The following is a 19,333-nucleotide window of genomic DNA, read 5'->3' as shown; positions in this document are numbered from 1 at the left end:
AGATCATCAGGTTCAACCATCAAGCTACCACTGCCAAGTCTACCCCTAAACCATGTCCCTAAGCACCACGTCTACACATCTTTCACCTCCAAGGATGGTGACTCAACCACTTCCCTGGGCAGCCTGTTCCAATGCCTCACAACCCTTTCAGTGAAGAAATGTCTCCTACAATATCCAACCTAAACCACCCCTGGTGCAACTTGAAGCCATTTCCTTTTGTCCTCTCACTTGTTGCTTGGGAAAAGAGACCAACCCCCACCCCACTACGACCTCGAGGTACTTGTAGAGAGGACTTGTGACTCTTCGAGCTGCTGTGTGGAAACAAAGATTACAGAATCAGAGAAACACTTACTGTAAGAAGCTCCTGAAGGCCATCTGAACCAACCTCCCACTCAAATATAGGCTCTCACAAACTCTAGATCAAGTCAGTAATAGCTTTATGTGGCTGATGCTTGAAACTCTCCACGGATCAAGATTCCACAACTTGAAATAATGTATTCCAGTGCTGTACTCTCTTCCTACTTATGAAATGTTGCTAACATCCAGTTTGCAAGATGAAAACTCTGGCTTTTGCCCTCAAATTTGCCTCTGTTTCCAGTACTATTAGTAAGGTCCCAGTCTGTAGTGCTGCATAGCTATTCTGCTCCAGATAAGAAGCTTCTACACCTTGCTAAATTTTGTAAGGTCCAATCCACAAGTTTTTTAGGCACTCCTGGACAGATGCTGTACAGTGTGTGTGTCATTTCCACTAATTTAGCGTCACACACAAGTTTTTGGAGGGTGCATTCTCACCAATCACAATGAAAATACTGACTAGTTTCAGCCCCAGTATCAACCCGGGGGTGCACAAGTACTTACCAGTCACCAGCTGGGCATCAGCTATTGATGACTGTTCACCAAGTCTTGAAGTCCAGGCAATTTTCAACCAATGTAACATTCTGCTCATCCAACCCATACTTCCTCAGCTTCCAGTTAATGCTACGTGTCAAAAACCTTACTGTGGATGAGCTGTATTACATTCATCACTTCCCCCTCATCTTCATAGCTAGCTATTTCACCATAAAAAAGCAATCGGGTTGGTCAAGCATGACTTCCATCGGTAAATAAATCTGTTCGCTCTTCCTTGTCATCACTTTTCCATGTCTTTCCTTGTTACTGCCTTCTTGTCATTTGTGTGTTTGGAAATGGATTCCAAGAGGATGTGCTCCATGAAAAGCACATTCAGCTCCAGTTGTAGTGGCAAAGCCAACATCACACAACATCTAAATTCATTCCACAGACATTCAGATATTGGGGTTTGTCTGCATTGCAAACACAGCAGCGTAGGCACACTCAGGTTAGCTCAGACCCTAAAAATAGTCTAGCCACAGGAGCACAGACTATAGCTTTATTGACCAAGCTCATGCCAGGGCTTGTGGCCATGGTGCAATAAGACTGCCATAGTAAATCTGTCGTCCATACCAAAGACAGCTAGTCATGGCAGTAGATACACCCCAGTTCTTTCTAATAGATTTATTTCACGGATGATTCAGATGAAGTTGTAGATGTCTCCTGGGTAAGTTCCATAGCAAGCCCCACTTTCAAGACTACAGCCAGCAAACGAGGCATTCCCTGAATATGGTCTGTAGTGTCATTAACGAGGTGAAAGTGTGGTCTAGCTTAAACAAAGGTTTATAGCCTTCTATAAAAACATACCTTTTCCTATTACTCCTAGTAACAGATCTGACAGCTGTTATCTCTCTGCTTATATTTTATGCTTCCTAATTCTAACATGCGATGGCACTTCACTTCCCAATATCCAATTGACATTCTTTTGATGTATCTTTTGGGCTGGTGCCTAAGCACATTTGCAAATAGTTTAGTGCTCAATTTAAGGCTGAATATATTCCCAGAATTCCATTGGCAATCAATTATTTATTACTTACAAGTGTTAAGATCAAAAAGAAAAGAAATAGATGTATATTTCACGCTGACAGGAGGTCCGTCGGGATTACAGAAAACAGAAACTTTAATGCTAAATTTGTGTAAAAAGGGTAAAACGGGGATTCCCTAGCCAGTTCTCTCTCAAAAAAAAAAAAAAAAAAAAAAAAGGGAATGGCCTGGATTATTCGGTTATTCTTCCTGGCCTTTATCTCATGGTTTCATGGTTGGCAATGCACGTTTGAACTGCACCATTAGTTCCCTGCACCACAGGGGCAATGTCTGGTTGACTTTTGTTAAGGAATACCAGTGGGCCTAGGCTCCATGTCAACTACCTGGATGTATCTTTTAGCAGCATATCCAGTGCAACATAGCTAATTAATTAACGTGCTAATTAATTCCTATCAATAAGCCTAGGATTTGCATTATTTTCCAACAAGATCATAGTGGCTGTATGGCTTCTCTGTCACATTTGTAAAACCTGGGGTTTGTAAGGGCATCAACAGTCAAACAAAGGGGAACTTGCAAGAGTAGAATTAAGAAAGATCATCCATACTTCATTGAACAGCTTTGTAGAAGCCTGAGAACCTTTTCAAAAGCACTTCTGACTGGGGCAAAACTTTCATTATTCCTGTCTATGGGGCTTGAGCAGCAATGGGGCTTCACAAGGGAAAACACAAGACCTACGGCCGTAGGTCAGAGCTGGAGTACTCAGAACGAAACTTTGTCTGTAGTCACCTCTGAATATGAAGTTGTCTCTATAAATTGCATGCTCTTCTCTGTACGTTTTATATTTATTTATTGCTAACCTTAAACTGGGACCCAGAATGGGCTCCAATTAAAGACAGTTTTTGTAAATAATAATAATAATAAATAAATAAAATATCAAGAAAATATCCCTCAGCAGGTCAGTGGTACAAAACCAGTCCCTATCTATGTGGTTAACTGCTGCGTAAGGCGTATCTGGCAGTTTCACAACGAACCAGCACAGAATTATTCAAACAGGACGGAAGCAGCAGCAGGAAAAGAGCAACCTGGTGCAAATAAACAAAGAGGAATTCAAACTCGGGAATACAAGCCGATAAAAGGCAATCTCCAGAAATAAGAAGTCTACTCATAAGTGTATGTGAATGGCTACACAGACCAAGTGTATTCACCATGTAGCTCTGCAAGCTGAAATGTAAAGCGAAATATCCAGCAAGCAGCTCTGAAACTTTAACATGGATGCCAGAATTTAGTAATGACTTGGGCTGGTTTTTCATGGCAAGCAGTCGATCCACCAATGGACTAAATTCTTTTTTTTCCTTCTTTTTTTTTTTTTTTTTTTTCCAGGTTGTACAGCAAATCTATCACCTTCTCTGAGGTCACAGAAATTATAACACCCTTGTAATTTAACCTGTTTATTTGTCAAGTAAACAGATAAATTATACTACCATAAAACGGAGATGCATCTAAAGAAAGTGGCAGCTCTCCAGGTAAAAAGAATCAGCCATCTGCTCTAAGAAAATCTAATAAAGCCCAGTGACAGATCACTTCAGTTATTGAGAGAAACTTGGAACAGTGGGGCAGAAATCAGCCGCGTGAAACTGGAGGAGTCGCACAACAGACAGGTTGCACATAATCTGAAAGGCAGTTCATCATTTGCTTTGCCACCTGCAGACTCAACGTGTACCTTAAGTCGCGGCTTTCAAAATTGCTATTATTATTATTAATCCTGGCTGAGAGTTACAACTTTGAGAAGGTCTTTAGTTTGTAAACCTTAAGTCACAACTTTCAAAAGTGTTATTATTAATCCTGGGTGAGACTTAAAACTTTGAGAACGCCTTTAGTTCATAAACCTTTGGGGTTTTGAGCATTGCTAGACAAAGGAGTAGATAAGACAGACGGCGCAAATGAGACCTATTTTGTCTTTTGGAGTGATTTTTCTGCTTAATGAATTTTCAGATAGCCAATTTGTCACGTTTGGAGCAAAGGTATTTAAGAGTCTGGAGGTTAATTAGAAAAGCAACAGCTGACTTTACTGAAAGAGTTTAATTCAACTGTATGAACAGAGACAAACTGTTTTCAACCTAGAAGATCTGTTTGGAGCTGGTTTGTGCTGGAATGTCACCCACACAAATCTTGCAAGAGAACATTAAGTGACAATACACTGAAAATGAAGAAGCTCATGTTGGAACAAAATCTCAGTGGTTGAAAAAAAAATTGCTTACAGGAGGAAACATTTCAATTCCAGTTTCTAATTTAGCTATTACCTAATTAAATATAAAAGTAGCTTGAAGTATTTTAACCTTTTTTTGCAAACATCCTCACACAATCTAAATTTCCTGTCACCACATTGGTTTTCTTCATGCTTTTCTCTCTTGTTTAGCTCTTACCTCAGGCCCTGTTCCAGGACAGGGTGTTAATTCTTTAGGCTGGCTCTGTGTTGTAGACCAACTGGCAATTTAAGGTTAGGACTTTGTTTCCTAAAAAAAAAAAAATGTTAATATTTGTATAAACAGTAGACTCAGGTCTCTACAGCCCCAGGGCACCTGTGCAAGTCCTTCCTTCCCCAGAGCCCAACCCAGTTTCCTTCTGTTGGCTGAAATTAGTAATGATGAACATATAAATGAGCAAATAACCACCCCTCCACCCCCCCAAAAAAAAAATAAAAAATTACTTAGGGCTGCAACTCTTCTTTAAATATCTCTCTCTAGCAATATCATTTTCTCTCCCTACAGTGAATGTCTTAGACACATGCAATGGAAAACACAATCTCTCACCGTGGAAGACGTTCAAAATCTAGACTGGGAAAGAGGAATTTTCTCCACAATATACACTTTATACAGAGAGAGATGCATACCCCTGGAGTCTGATCTTTCTGCTATTAGAGAAGTCATTGCTCTTGCTACTGAATCACTACATAAACAGTGCCTATGGCTCAAGGGGCACCCTCAGGCTCCCCACATGCCAAACAAAGGAAGACTAATTTTCTGCCTGTAGAAACAGGAGTGCTGGGGCATCGAATCCCTGGATACTACAATCCACTTAAAACTATACTGCATTAAGGAGGATTCTGCATTAAGGAGGACTCTGCTATTTAGGAGAGAAACAGAGTAAGCAGCAGGTAGGATCTTGTACTCCTGATGCTTACTATCACTCGAGAATGCTGCAGAGAAATATGAAAAAATATACACAGAACCAAAAAAAAAAAAAAAAGGAGAGAGGGAAAAATCCTGGCTCTGCTGAAGCTGATGGTAAAGAGATTTCTTGCTTACCTATGTTACCTATGTTGTTTTCCTCTAAAGGATCACTAAAGGATCAAGGTAAATGCAGTGATTTACTCTACACATAGGCAAAAAAAAAAAAAAAAAAAAAAAAAAAAAAAAAAGGCAAAGGAATGAGAAATACACATACAGTTTTGAATAAAATATAATAATATTGAATTTGGCAAGATGCCAGTGGTGTTGACTGCTGGAGTGCACGGAGCAGAAGTTTAGGTATACAAAGATCTATGTAAGGCTTGGGGTGAAAGGCTGTGTATCATTGCCAAAACCTAGGTTTTTTATCTTCTGAGAAAAGAAGTACTTGAACTGACAAATAAATGTAAAAAGCACAAATGTGATTCTTTATTAAGGCAGAGTGCTGTCAAAGTAAGCATCAATTTTCTAACTTCATAATGCCAGCCACACTGTATTAAGCAAATGAATGCAAAGGTAACATATGAGAGGTGGTTACAGCAATCTGTCTATCAAGATGACCGCTGTGTTTGATTTACACATTTCTAAGTGTTATGTACTAAATATATCAAGCCATTAAAATATCAATTTTTTACTGTTCTGGTGAATTCGATGCTTTTACCCTCTCTGGAATCTTTGTCACTTGATCTCCATTCAACTGTGACACTTCATCTTGCATTAGATTGTAATACCAAAACTGTGTTCGCCCATGCAGGAGAAGAGTTCCCATAGGACCCTACTGGGATACAGACAGTGATAAGTGACGAGGTAGGAGGGGGTTTCAGGCAACTGGCATTTATGTGTACTATATATTTTATGTTTCCAAATTCAAACAGTGATCACTTTTTTAAATTAGTGCAACTGCTTTAATTAGAGGAGAACAACAACAAAGAAGCTATAATTAAAAAAAAAAAATGTGGTTGATGCAATGAGTAGTGTCTTTGTCATAATTCACAATGAGTCCACTCTACTGTTGGGTTAGGTTCAATCATCAGTCAGCTTCAAGGGCAATCGCTTCTAATTAACAGGCCTTTTGAACTCTTCCAGGGAATATGGTTCAGACCTCTAAGGTACTGTAACAATAGCAACACAACTCTTAAGGTTGTCTGTCCCTTATGGTGGCTTTTGCCAAAACGTGAGGCAGAGGCTTCCTTCAGTAAAATTAAACTGAGTACTGCAGTTTTGTTTTGTGCCACGTGTCCCTTTGTAGCCATCCAAGCTCACTAATCACCTTCCTTGGCTTTGATAATTTTGCATATGTATCCATACACAGAGAATAAGAAAACCTACGACAGCTGTCCAAAAGAGACCATCTCTTTTCAGTGATGTAATGAGATATTAGGACTTGACATTAGAAGTACCGTTTGGAATTAGGTCAAATCTGACCGTCCTTGTGGAATTATCTGAAACCTTGATTTGGGTGGCAACATCAGGGTGTTTTGAATTAGAGGGAGAATATTTGGGGCTGAAAAAAGGTTGAAAGAGTAAACAAGGCTTATGCCTTTTATTTGAGGGTATTTTTTTCAGATTTGTGGTGTACTCAGGCCCAAGCTAGCTGAGCCTCCTTTTATATAGACAAACTTATTTCTTTGAAGAAACAAAGATCTCCACCACCACCAGTTTCTCCTCCTAGCTGTAAGAACGTGCAGTATCGCTGATAACCTCGCTAAACCCAAAGGGATGATATCACCGCTGTTCTTTGATATGCAGATAGGGAGTGGGATTGCTATTCTTATCCCACTGGTTTAGCATTTAGCCTATGGAAAACACAAACAGGTTCTCCACGTTTTCCCCTGCTCGTCATCCCTCTCGGGGCTGCCTTGCACGGTGGCGGCGGACAGGCCACAGTCCTCAGCAGATCCTACTGCCGAGACATGCTGGGCGGCCGGATCCTGCCCAGGAGCATCGCACGCTCAGGTGTACGCATGTATGCAAAATATTCCAGAGCTCTTTTCATCTAAGCCATTAATTGAGAGCTGGCTTCTGCGGGAGTCATTTCGCAGGCGTCGGGGTTTAATGGTGGCCACGCGGACGGGTTTCCTTTGAGTCACTTCAGCCCCAAGACGGCCATTTCCGCACAGGGGAAAGATTGCTCACGTTTCGCCTGCAGAACCAAGGAAGCAGGACTTCCCTGGCCATGAGGCTGGCGGGGGCGATGCCCTCAGTACCCGCAGGGCACAACACAGCCTCGCGCCCCACAGGACCTGCGCCACGCCTCATGGTGCTCCCCACAGGGGCAAGGTGGTGGTTCAGGGCCACCAATAATGACCAAAAAAAAATAAAAGCAAAACACACACCAAGAATATATGAAAAGAAACGCTCTTCAAAATAAACAAATAATTTATTTATTATATTATAGAATAATATGGAATATTATTGGAATGCCTACGGCGCCCACAAAGCGCCGAGGCGGGACTCGAACCCGCGACCCCCCGAGCAGCGCCTCACAGCCCACCCTGGGCGCTGAGCCACGCGTGCGCCGGGCGGGGCCGGGCGGGCGGTGCCAAGGCGCCTGCGCAGTGGCCGCCACCGCCGCCGCCGCTGGGGCCGGAGCGGGGAGCGGCTCCCCCTCCCCCAGCCGCGCCATGGGTGACGCGCTGCGGAGGGCGGAGTCGGGCACTCAGGTGAGCCCCCCCCCTCCCTCCCCCCCCTCAGTGCCCCCCGCCTCAGGCCGCCGCCCGCCGCCATTTCCCTCAGGGCGGGCGGGCGGTGTGGACGCGCTCGGGGCTTCGCTCGCCGTCCGGCCCCTCGTTGTGCCCGGGCGCTGTGTAAACGAGCTGTCTGTCCCCAGAGGGGTGCGGGGAAGGGCAGGGTACACCCGGCTGGCCGCCCTGCCCCCGTGCTTGGCGGTGTGTGAGGGGAGGGGAAGCCGCAGAGCCGCGCCCCGCCGCCCTGTGAAGCGCCTCAGGGCGAGGGAGCCGGAGAGGGGGTGATACGGGGGGTGCCGAGGGTTGGCTCCACCGGGAGAAGCTCCTGTCACGGTGGCGGTGGATGTAGCGAGGAGGAGGAGCTGTGGAAAGAAATGAGGAAGATTTGGTTTAAATACAGCGTGTGAAGAGGAGTTGCTTTCGTGTTCTTCAGAGAAAAAGGAGTTGGGTTCGGGGGTTTGTTGGTTTTCCCTTCCCTTAAATGTTACTTGTTACTTACACTTACAGTCAGCAAGTTAATTAGGTAATGTGTGTTATGGTATCGTGATATTCTAAGTACAAAAACATAGAAACAGGTATGACAGTAAGTATTTCTTGTTAAAGCTCTCTCCTTTTTTTTAAGGCACAAGTTCTTAAGCTCTTTTGGCACACAAAACACAGCTGCCCAGTGTCAGCAACTATACACAAAAATATACAAGATAGCAACAAAAATATACACAAATTAAGGACACGTCTTCCATTTGTGTCTAAGTGGTTATATGTATTTGTCCACATGAGCAGCACCAGCTGGGGATTCACGTGGCAGAACGACCGGTGGTGGAACAGATGAACAGACCTGAACTGGGGAGAACTGACAGCTAAGGCATAGAGAAAGAGTAAGGAAAGTGGTCAAGAAAAATGCTTAAAGCCCTTGAAACAGAACTTCATTTAAAGCAAACTTCCTCAAATAGCCTCATGCAGAATATCTGACTTTACTGAGGGTTAGGCTGAGACCGCAGTCTGATAATTTTATTCTTCGATGTAATTAATGCAACAAATTAGAACTTCTCGCAAGACACCTTTGGTATCTCACAATAAAATGATAAATCGCTAGCATACATCTTCATGCCCAAAGTTTACAGAAGCTCAGTTAGAGTGGTTGTGGTGGTTGAAAATTAAATTTTGTCTCATGCTTGAGATGTGTTTGTGTTTATAAATAGCCTGTAGGTTAGCTCATGGCCTCTAGCAGAGCTAGAGTATTTAATTTGAATTTCTTTAACATTTTAATTAAGTAATATCTCTGACAAGACCTACGTGTATGCTTACATTTATGCATAACTTCATTGAATCCAATATAGTATAAGCATTACAATATATTAGTCAATGGGACAGCCCATATGCATATTTCTTTATTAAAAAGATTGAATTGATAAACCATAAAAGACATTGCTGAAATACTTCAGTCTCGTCAGCCTTGCTGTCATTAATGAAATTTAACCCAGCTGTTGCCCAGCTCATGCTGGATAGCTTGTTTCCTACCACGTGTACCTGTGCACAGCTTCTTGTTTGTGTAATTGCATTTCTCAAGGACGTGTATGACTGAAGACCTACCACTAGCATGTTGCTAAAAGGTTATGTTTTCTACAAAAGAAGATGAAAGCATTGTAAAGGAAGAAACGAGCATCTACAGTTGAATTATAGAATCAGATGTCTCTAATACATTATTTGAAATTGTAGGCTTATTTTTTCCTGGCTTTTTCCATTGCACTGTTTTATCCAGAAGTACCATGTCCACAACACAGCATGAGACACCCGACTCCCACCATCCAGATTACTCTTTAATTGCCATAGATTTTTTCCCTCCTCCCCCATAGTAGACAGTGTAAGAAGGCAACATGGAAATGCCCTCCCTGGAGCTGAGCCAAGGCAGCTTCTGGTTTGGGAGAACCCATATTGTCACTGTCTTCACTGTCTGCAGAGGTGAGGGATTCCTGTCTGGTGCCTCATCTCGGTGCAGCTTCGCTGCCATCACTTCTGTTGTGGTGTGGACAAACCTTTGTGAGATCTGAAGGAAAATTGTTCGCTGTTTCTGCCAGAAACCCCATTGCTCACAGCATGACACTAATGAGGCAAGTGCCTTTGGAGATTCTGCTTCAGAACTCGGAAGTAAATAGAAGTTTGATAAAAACACAGGTGCACTATCATCAGCAAATTACCATAAATTACCTACATGAGCACTGCTCAGAGTAAGCACCTGTAGTTATTTAAAATGAACATAAGAACTCATCATTTAAACAACCACAGATTCATATTTAAACGATAGAGATCGATCTATTGTGTGTTTCCAAAGCTGGAGCGGTAATCTTAAAGAGGTAATAGTCTAAGAGGAAAGTGCTCTTAGTTTCCAGAAAAGAAATGGAAAAAAAAACAACAGTGGGGAATGTATTTGTTAATGTAGGAATGAATTTGGGAGCAGGAGGCAGCAGCACCATATTTTGACCATCCTGTGGGGCCTCGTGTCCCAGCCCAGTGGTGCTTCCTTTTGCTGGGAATTGAAGGGCATCAGAAAGCAGCAGCCTGTGGTGGTTTTCCTGTTTCTCTCAACTTCCAGCACCAGATGAGGGGGGCAAAATTCCCGGCCTTTCTCCAAGAGGGGAAGTTTCTCCTCCCCACAGCCCCGGGCTGCGTGCGTAGGGTCTGCAGCAGTGCGGTTGGTAGTGGCAAGCGCTTACTTTATGTGCCCTGAGAGACATTGGTGTGTTCTCGTGGATGTAAATCCATCCCGATTTTTACTTCGGTCAGGTCATGGGAACCTGCTGGTTCCCAAAACACTCCAGAGTTCTCCAGGTTTGTTTTGTGTGCTGCACAAACGTGTGAAACGTAGCAGGAGGGTCTGCAGATCCCGAGCGAGGTCAGTTCGAGCGTTTTATGGCCCTTCAGTGAACATGTCAGAAAACTCTCCTGAAAAAGTGTGAACAGGCAAACAAAGGCAAACACATTGACATTTTGTTAATGGAAGGGAATGTTAAAATGTCAATGAAAATGTCACACTTAAATTCCCATCATGACCACTTCAAGTAAATTCAGGGCCATTTAATGGGGCTTTATTCTGCCATTAAAGGCAAACACATGCACAACTGTTTAAACAACTTTTGAGACAATTCAGAGTAAATGCTCCTCATCGATATGGCAGGGAGGAAAGTAAGATAAGGCAGCGTGTGTTTAGAGGTTTGTGCCCACTGCTCCTTTCATGACTGCCTTTAAGGAAGAGGCAGTAAAAGCAAACGGGATTTTTTCGTTTTGCTTAATTCTTTAAATGGCAGCTGGTTGTCTTGGAGAATAAAATTTTCAGCACCAGGATAGGTGCTGTGAGCGTCCTGGTCGTGTCCTTTCCCGTGTGTGTTAATGTACATGTGGAATAACAGCTCTTGCACAGGGTGAAGTGCTAATTGTGTGCCAAAACTGCAAATAGTACGAGTGAGGTGGTCCATGAGAGTCCTGCATACTTTGCAAATACAATGTACGCGCTTTTACTGATAAATATGCAGAGAGGGTGACTCAGGAGACTCATGATGGGTAATGCTCTGCCTCTCAACCTCGTGGCCTTGTGGAGGTGTGGGTTATTACGGATGCTCTGCTATCCCTTTGTTGTGTCAAATGGCAGCACTGCTCTGTACAATCGCTCTTGCTGGTGTACCTGTGCAGCTTTTTCTGTTTTATTATTATTATTATTATTATTTATTATTTTCTTTAAGCTATATTCCTTCTAGTGTATATCCACTCCTTATTGCCACGGAATCTGTGTGTTAATTATTTGTAAGGGTGGAAACTTCTGCTCCTGTACCCAAAGACTGTGGTTGTGCCTATGTGTTTATAAAAATGTTTTCAAATCAAACCAATCTTTTGATAGGACTGTCATTGAAAACTCCCGGTTCTTGGAGTCCTTTCAATGTGATTCCCAAGACCCATCGTTTTGAGCTGACAGCATGTCTCTTCTATCCTTTTTTAAAAGCTACTCGCACGCCTTGAGGGCAGAAGTTCTCTGAAAAATCTTGAACCTTGTCTGTTTGCTGAAGAAGGATCCCCTGGTCATGGTAAAAATGTATCTCTATCCTATTTATGCAAAAATGTCATTGTGAAAGTTTTCTCAGAGAGAAGCATTCAAATAGATCTTTTTACCTTGGATTCAGAATTGTAACTCTTAATGTGATTTTAGGCAAACCAGATAAAGTGAAATAATGCAAAGTCATCCTCCTGAGCATTATTCTGCTTTAAAATGTTTTATGGGTTTTAAAGCACAGGTGTAGGTGAGTAAATACCAAGCATGTTGGTTACCATAGAGTTTTGCAGATATTTGTTCTACATTGTCACTTACCTTTTTTTTTTTAATTTTAATCAGTGGTCTTTTTGACACCTGTACAAGTTTAAGGTAGAGTCTTGTAGCAAGAAGTTTTAAAATCAAGATTGGATGTTGTAATGAAAGAAATACTGAGCTAAATAGAAATAAACACAATTAGTAATTTCTTGATTATCCAGGAATTCTGCCTGTTTTTCCAGATTATGTGAAATTTCATGGATTCTACAATGGAAAAGACTACTCTGATTATACAAAACTAGAAATACATAATAAAAAAAGGCACATGGATGGCAAACTGAAAGGCTCATGCTATGAGATACCACAGTTGTTGAATATATATATATATATATACATGTATGAATGAATGAATGGGCTTCATATGAAAAGTATGTGGCTGCAGTGGTTATCAGCATACTTGTCTGCAATTTGAATTCCCACAAATCATAGAAGGTTCAGAAGAAATGGCAGAAAAAGCAATAAAAAGAATCAAGATAATTGGATGAGAGATGATGCGTAGTCCACAAATGCAGTCTCTGGGAGACCATTCACGTACTATTTTGCAGCACTTGGGAGTACATTAAGGGTTTAGCAATATATGATGCCTGCCCCTAGAAGTTTCAAATGTGATATAACAAAGACAAAGGGCAGAGAAATACTGGTAAGTCACTGCGAATGGAGCGGAGTATGGAAGATTATTTAAACACTCTCAGTTCTGAATTGCGACAAGAAGAATTAAGAACCAGTAGTGAAACTGGTGTAGGCTTCAAAAGGCTCCTGGAGTCATAACATGTCTGTGTTGTTGTTGTTTTGTTTAAGAAGAAATATTTTTATTTTGAAAGAAATGCAGCTATAGGAAATGCTGATATTTCAGTCTATTTTTAAGTACTTTACATACAAGTAACAAATGTTTGGGACTGACCTGGGCCTGCTCTGGTTGAACAGCCTCCGAGCAGCCTTCCTGGGATTCAGTAATTGCCCTTGGTGTTGCAGTCAACAGCGTTAAATAACTCCATTCCCAAAATTTTCAACTTTGATTTTAAAGCTATGTAGGTTGTTCACGTCTAACAACTCTTCCAGAACCTCAGTTCTGAGATGGCTGGAAACTTTCTAGTTTCATCACTGGTTTCTCCCCGTGCCAACACATACATTGAGCTTGGGAAGCACTTCTGTTTTTCTTCTGCTTTTAACAAATGGCATCAATTATTATCTGTATTGGTCATGCTTCTTGGCTGACACTAATGGAGTTGCATAAAGTTAGCAGAGATCTTTATATATATATAAATGGCCTTCACCTTTTATTTCATTTTTGCTTTGTCTTTTAATATCACAGTATATATATTTATGTGAGTCCATGTGTTATTTTGATGTGTGTTCTCGTTATTCAGTCTTAAATCCCTGTTGAAGATCTACCTCTCCATTTGTCATGAACTTGGCATTTAGTAGGTCATTAGGGACTACTGGAACACATTGCCCACAAAGAAATGGTATGATTAAAGCTACGTGGTGACCTACATATTTTCTTTTTCCCGATGGTATTTGTAACAAAGCTACGTATATATAAAGTTCCAATAAACCATATAAAGGTTACGTCATCATTAAGTGTTCGTAACATGCATGTCAGAATACTACAGAATAGGAACAGTTAACATAGGTAGTGCCGTGATTCTGATTGTGATGGAACTGTGTATTTAAGAAGACATAAGTGTATTAATTACATACCATTTGAGCTCTTCTGGAGTGGAGGAAAAGTGACATGAGCATTAAGTAAGCTTCCGCTATTGCCAGGCGTATTTCTCCTGTGGCCCTGATGTAAAGGTGTGGGTGTCCATGTAAAACTCCAATGTTCAGCAGCAGTGTGACATCCAAAATGAATTTGGAATAAATATTAGGCCTTTCTACCCCACTTACAGATGGTACAAATATCAATGACCGTTTCTGTACAATATTATAAATCAGTAGCCCAGTAACTTCAAGGTATTTGATGGTATGAAACCTGTAAAGCTAGTGCTGAGTATTCTAATTGTCTGCCTCTAACTCCAGTGTCAGAAAACAGTTTTACCAACATTCACTAATGTAATGATTACAGGAAATTTTTAAGACTAATGTAGTTGAAACAATAACATGGAAAAGATGACCAGAACTGAGCACAATGTTTTAGTTAAAAATATATTAGTGTTATATGAAAATTGAAGTTTATGCAACGTTGCATAGCAGTGGACCATTGTGCTCTGTAGTCTGCCTGTAGTGGGCCAGCTCCAGTTTGTCTCCAGTTCAAGCTGCTACGAGCCAAGCGATGTGTTGGGTTACTCCTTAAAACATACTTTTTGAATTTGGCAGTGCTGAATTTCCTATGAAATCACTCTGATAATCTATCTTGATACGTTAAAACCTTCACAGCCTTAAGTTATTAACCCAATTAGTTTGTCTTCTCCGCCTTTTGCCAAGCTAATGGGACATTAATCTACTGGTAGATGAACTGGTAATGTTGGGCAACACCAATTCTAATAAAAAAAAAAAATCCCATTAACTTTCTTCCATGTTAAAGTGTCTGTCCCTACTTGGCCTCCCAGACTGTTTCCATCCCTTGACAGTATCTCTTTACTAATCCTCCTCTCAAACTGTTTTGACATTAATGGATGATGCTGGTACTGATCACTTAGTTTCTTCCATGACCTAACATGAGAGATAGTGTCAGTGGCTTTTTGAAAACACTGCTGGCCACACTTCCTCCTCTGCTGTGTCACTGTTTGTCCGCTCTAATCCAGAAGGATGAATTTCCCCTCGTTATCTTACCGTTACAGCCTGGTTGCTAATTTAATGAAACCCTGCGTTTACAGTTGTTGCTATAAATGGCTCCTGTTTTGCCCCAGTTCTTTCTGTGGGCAGTCTCTTCAATAATCGTGAAGGCACAGAAATCCCCTGCTCCCTTGAGGTTTTCTTACAGTCCAAACTTAGTCTTTTTGGAGTGTCAGCACAATGTCCGTGTTTTGGTCAAACTGCAACCCGGGTGTGCATCTTTTGGGGCAGTACGGAACAAACTTTGACAGGTGCTCAGCTGTCGTGCTGTTAACATTTATAAGCCACCACAAAAACTCTTAAGAACGATTTTTCACTGAGCTTATATTTTTTACTTAAATAAATGAGTTAGTTCTGCCAATAAAGGCCCCTCCAATGTTCTGTGCATTGCAGGTCTCTTACGTGATGTGCTGTAGGAGGTTAGACAGAGCTCCTGATAAAACATCTTCAAATGGATAGAGTCAAGCACTTCACAGAATCATTTTGTTTGCATAATACCAACTAGTAAGTCAGATCTGCCCGCTGCTGCTTCTGAAAGGGCACAGAGTTACTGTGTTTTCTTTAAACAAGGTATTTTGCAGTGAAGGTAGGTCTAGCAATCCACGTTGGGTAGTGGCCCAGTCCATTGATCTGGATTCAGCAATGCCACTCAGGGTGGCAGAAGCCTTGTGCCAAAACCTGGGGCAGGAAGAACATACAGTTTGTTCTTTAATGAGAAATGCCTCAGAACAAATGCCTTTGTTCTAAAATATTTCAGTGGACTTGAAGTAGGAGGGCCTACCCAGCGTATTTGGAAGGATTTCTCCAAAAAAAAACCTGTCCTGTTGTCACAGGTTTGTTATGTCACCAGCGCAATGGATGTAACAAAGCAGAGCATCAGCTGGCTGCAAGTGGTGGAGCTGCAAATTGCGACTTCTCAACGGGAAGAGAAAGTGAAGATCTGTGTCATAGGATGTGTAGTCACCTTTCATCTCAAAAGTGGGGAGAGCCATTCAGAACAGATAAATGAAGGTTTGGGAGGCAATCAAGCTTCTTAAATAAGTTTCAAATTATCAGAATTTCAGGAAACTGGTGTTGCAGTTTTGGAGGAGCAGGGAACTTGAATATGGAGAGGCAGGCAGGCTGAGTGCCACTGAAATGGGCGAATTGTCACATCAGGGGTAAATTCCTTACAACACTTGCAATAGGTGAGGAGCTTAGTCTTTCCCTGCCACACTCTGCCCCTTGTCCCAAGCTGCGTGTTGACATTTGCATGTGCAAATAAGGGCATCCTCTGTGAGCTGAGTTTACCCTGCTAACTCAGGCAGGCACAAACACGTTCAGGTGAAGTTGCAATTAGTTCTCTACTCTTGCATCCTGCTATGGAAAGCTGTTAGCCCATTGGCACTTGCCAAGGCCATAAAAAGCCATGACTTTCCTATAGCTATCGTTGTGTGTTCTCCTTACTGCTTGTATTTACCCTGCTGCCTAAAATCCAGAATATGATAAATAATCCAGTTCTAAATTAGAATTTTGGAAAGGACACCTCATAAATTAACCATTTTTTTTTAGAGTCTTGCTCTGATTTTAAGACATAAGAGGCTTTTGGAAAAGGCTTTGGAGTCTCTTGCATTCCCATTTGAACTGATTTCCTAGTCATGGGTAATGCTTTTTTAATTAACTTGTTAAATTCACGTGATTTTTATGTTACTGACACACAGATCAGGCAGTTAGGCTGAGTGTATGTATGAACAGAGACCTCTGCTTCAGACAGCACTCATTGCCTGGAGTTTAAGCAACCTGCAAGCCCCTTTCTGACAAAAGAAGCAGCTTCTTATTGTGGTCACATAAAAAAATATGTGGGCTCAGATTCCTGTTGTTATGTTGTGATGTGTGCAGCTACCAAACAAGCACACAGCAGACATAACGTGTTGAAGGACAACCTGTGCTGTAAAAATAGATATGCCAATGTGATTTAGACCTCTAACATCAACTTTTTTTTTCTTGTCCTTTACTTTTTTTTCTTAGTTTTATGTACATAATGTAAATAGATGGTTTCTTACTCTCTTTTGTGTCGCAGTTTCCTTTTCAACCTTCATCTACCTGTATTGATAAATGAAATCCAGTTGCCAACCCCTTAGTGGTATCATTGTCCTAGATGCTATTGGCAGGCTTTTTTTCAACTGTTGCTGCCAGTTGACTTCCCTCGCTTCAGAGGCCTTCCTTGAAAATCAGAATTTCTCTTGGTAGATGCCAACCAGGATTTAAACAATTTTGATGGCTCTCAAAGCTTTCAGAAACACATTTTCCAATGAGTGAAATAGTGAATATTGGTTCCGTAAGCACTGAAATTTGACTCTGAGCTATAAACGGCCTCACGTGACAGCTTGCTTCTTTGTTTTTGAACAGGAGATGTCATTGAATTCCACGGTCCAGAAGGAACAGGAAAAACTGAAATGCTCTACCACCTGGTAGCCCGCTGCATCATTCCAAAGTCAGGAGGAGGACTGGAAGTAGAAGTCATGTTCATTGACACAGACTACCATTTCGATATGCTTCGTCTAGTGACCATTCTTGAGCACAGACTGGTGCAAAGCACAGAAGAAATGATAAAGCAGTGCCTGGGAAGGCTTTTTCTTGTGAACTGCAATAGCAGCACCCAGTTACTTCTCACTCTTCACTCTCTAGAAAACATGTTCTGCACTCACCCCTCTCTCTGCCTTTTGATTGTAGATAGCATATCAGCTTTTTATTGGATAGACAGAAGCAACGGAGGGGAGAGTCTTAACTTGCAGGAGATGAATCTGAAGAAATGTGCAAACTTTCTTGAAAAGCTTGTGAGGGAACACCACTTAGCCCTGTTTGCAACAACGCAGACAATTATGCAGAAATCTACAAGCTCTGCAGAAAGCTTTTTTCCTTTAAAGCTTCAGCATGAATTTGATACGGACTACAGGCCTTATCTCTGTAAATCATGGCAACAAATGGTAACCCACAGGATATTTTTCTCCAAGCAATTTAATTCTGGCAACAGCAAAGGTTTTACAGTCGTTTCTTGCCACCTCAAAAAAAACAATGTTGTAAAACGTTCATTTAGTGTTGCAGAATGCGGTGTTCAGTTTTAATTTCAGTTTGTTTTTTAAATGCCTAGCAAATCTTGGTGCTTAAGGCCTGGAAAGCTCTAAGTAGCTTTTAGTAGCTTTTAAATGAGCTGTTTGTTGCTGGGTGATTACGAATTTTTGTTATCATTTTCTTAAAATTTAGCAAAGGGCAGGAAACCTGAACATTTTTGAATTACTGTTTGCGTTCAGTCCCAACCAGTGAGGAATGTTGGCAATTATTTGTTTGTGCTTAATGCAGGAAGCAATTAAATCAAGAAAATTATAACCAAAGTCATTTAAACCTCCTAGTATCCTTCATTAGTGTAACCTTTGTGATACGCAGTCAAAGGCGCTGACTTCATTTCTGGGTCTTACTGCTTTTCACTCCTCTTTTCCCAGGGTAGAGACGTAGAAGCCGACTTTTCCGTGGGGTAGACTGCAAAAAGGCCAAGTGTTGACTTTTCATAAATACTGGTCTTGGTTCATTCCCAGTAGCCTAGGGCATATGAAATGCATTCACAACTCTGCCTGAAGAGGAGGATTCGCTTTCGCAGCCTGTTAAATAGCAGTAGTCCCGACCATGGTTCTCCAGCCTCACAATCTCTCTGCTTATTTTATCACATGAGATGCCAGGATTGCTGGTGTTTTGACCTTTAGGGGGATCTGGGTTTGAAGAATCTAAAGCTATCACAAAAATGGAAGCCTGTTGCCATAAATGAAGGAAAAACTCAGCTCTGGGTACTTGGGAGTTTGCTCTGCATGCAGCAAGCTGTTTAGTCTTTGAAAATAATGAAGGATGGGCTATGGGTTGGCGTGGGTGGTGTTGGTTTGTGTGTGGTGTTTTTTTTTAAGATGTATGCACACACATAAATTTCTTCCCTGCCCTCCTTCATTATTCCCTCCCACTTCTTTCCCTTCCCCCGCTCCCCCTAAGAAATCCAGGAATGCCATGCCTCTGGTCTTCACCAATATGCATTTGCCACATGTAGAACATTTGTGTGCAGGATTTGGCATGCAACGTGTTGCAATTCTGGCAGAGAAGATTCAGAACTTATGGGAAATGCCCTACAGTTCTGGCAAAGGATACCATATTATTTATTAACCTAGAGTGCCCTTTGAAAGCTTCAAAGTGCTTTACAAGAAAGAAAATTGCACACAGTACATTATTTAATACAAAAACTTACATTAGCTTACAAATTTAAATTACTCAAACAAGGGGAAAATATTTCTCACAGCAATATTCGTTCAGTCATGTTGCACAACACGTTTTATAGTTTAGATTGAACAGATTATTAATAAAAATGCATATTTAAGGAGTACCTAGCACAGTATCTT

At 41.5% G+C, this 19,333-nt stretch overlaps 1 protein-coding gene across 1 annotated transcript; it reads left to right on the top strand.

Moving 5' to 3' along the window:
• Positions 1–7,607: 7,607 nt before the first annotated feature.
• Positions 7,608–18,293, top strand: XRCC2 (X-ray repair cross complementing 2). The gene is made up of 3 exons (XM_068673421.1): positions 7,608–7,762; positions 11,778–11,859; positions 17,307–18,293. The coding sequence occupies exons 1-3, from the start codon at positions 7,724–7,726 to the stop codon at positions 18,020–18,022; spliced, it is 837 nt and encodes a 278-aa protein (XP_068529522.1). The 5' UTR covers positions 7,608–7,723; the 3' UTR covers positions 18,023–18,293.
• The last annotated feature ends 1,040 nt before the right edge of the window (positions 18,294–19,333 follow it).

This window comes from Anas acuta, chromosome 2 (assembly GCF_963932015.1).
Source record: "Anas acuta chromosome 2, bAnaAcu1.1, whole genome shotgun sequence".
In the NCBI taxonomy this organism is placed as follows: Eukaryota; Metazoa; Chordata; class Aves; order Anseriformes; family Anatidae; genus Anas; species Anas acuta.
This window is presented reverse-complemented; position numbering and strand designations above follow the sequence as displayed.

What these genes read in the sequence shown, in the direction of transcription:
- XRCC2 (XM_068673421.1), top strand. Translation starts at nt 7,724, where the DNA reads ATGGGTGACGCGCTGCGGAGGGCGGAGTCGGGCACTCAG. An exon ending in GGGCGGAGTCGGGCACTCAG is followed by an intron (nt 7,763 to 11,777) that starts GTGAGCCCCCCC and finishes CTTTTTTAAAAG; the next exon opens with CTACTCGCACGCCTTGAGGG. An exon ending in AGAAGGATCCCCTGGTCATG is followed by an intron (nt 11,860 to 17,306) that starts GTAAAAATGTAT and finishes GTTTTTGAACAG; the next exon opens with GAGATGTCATTGAATTCCAC.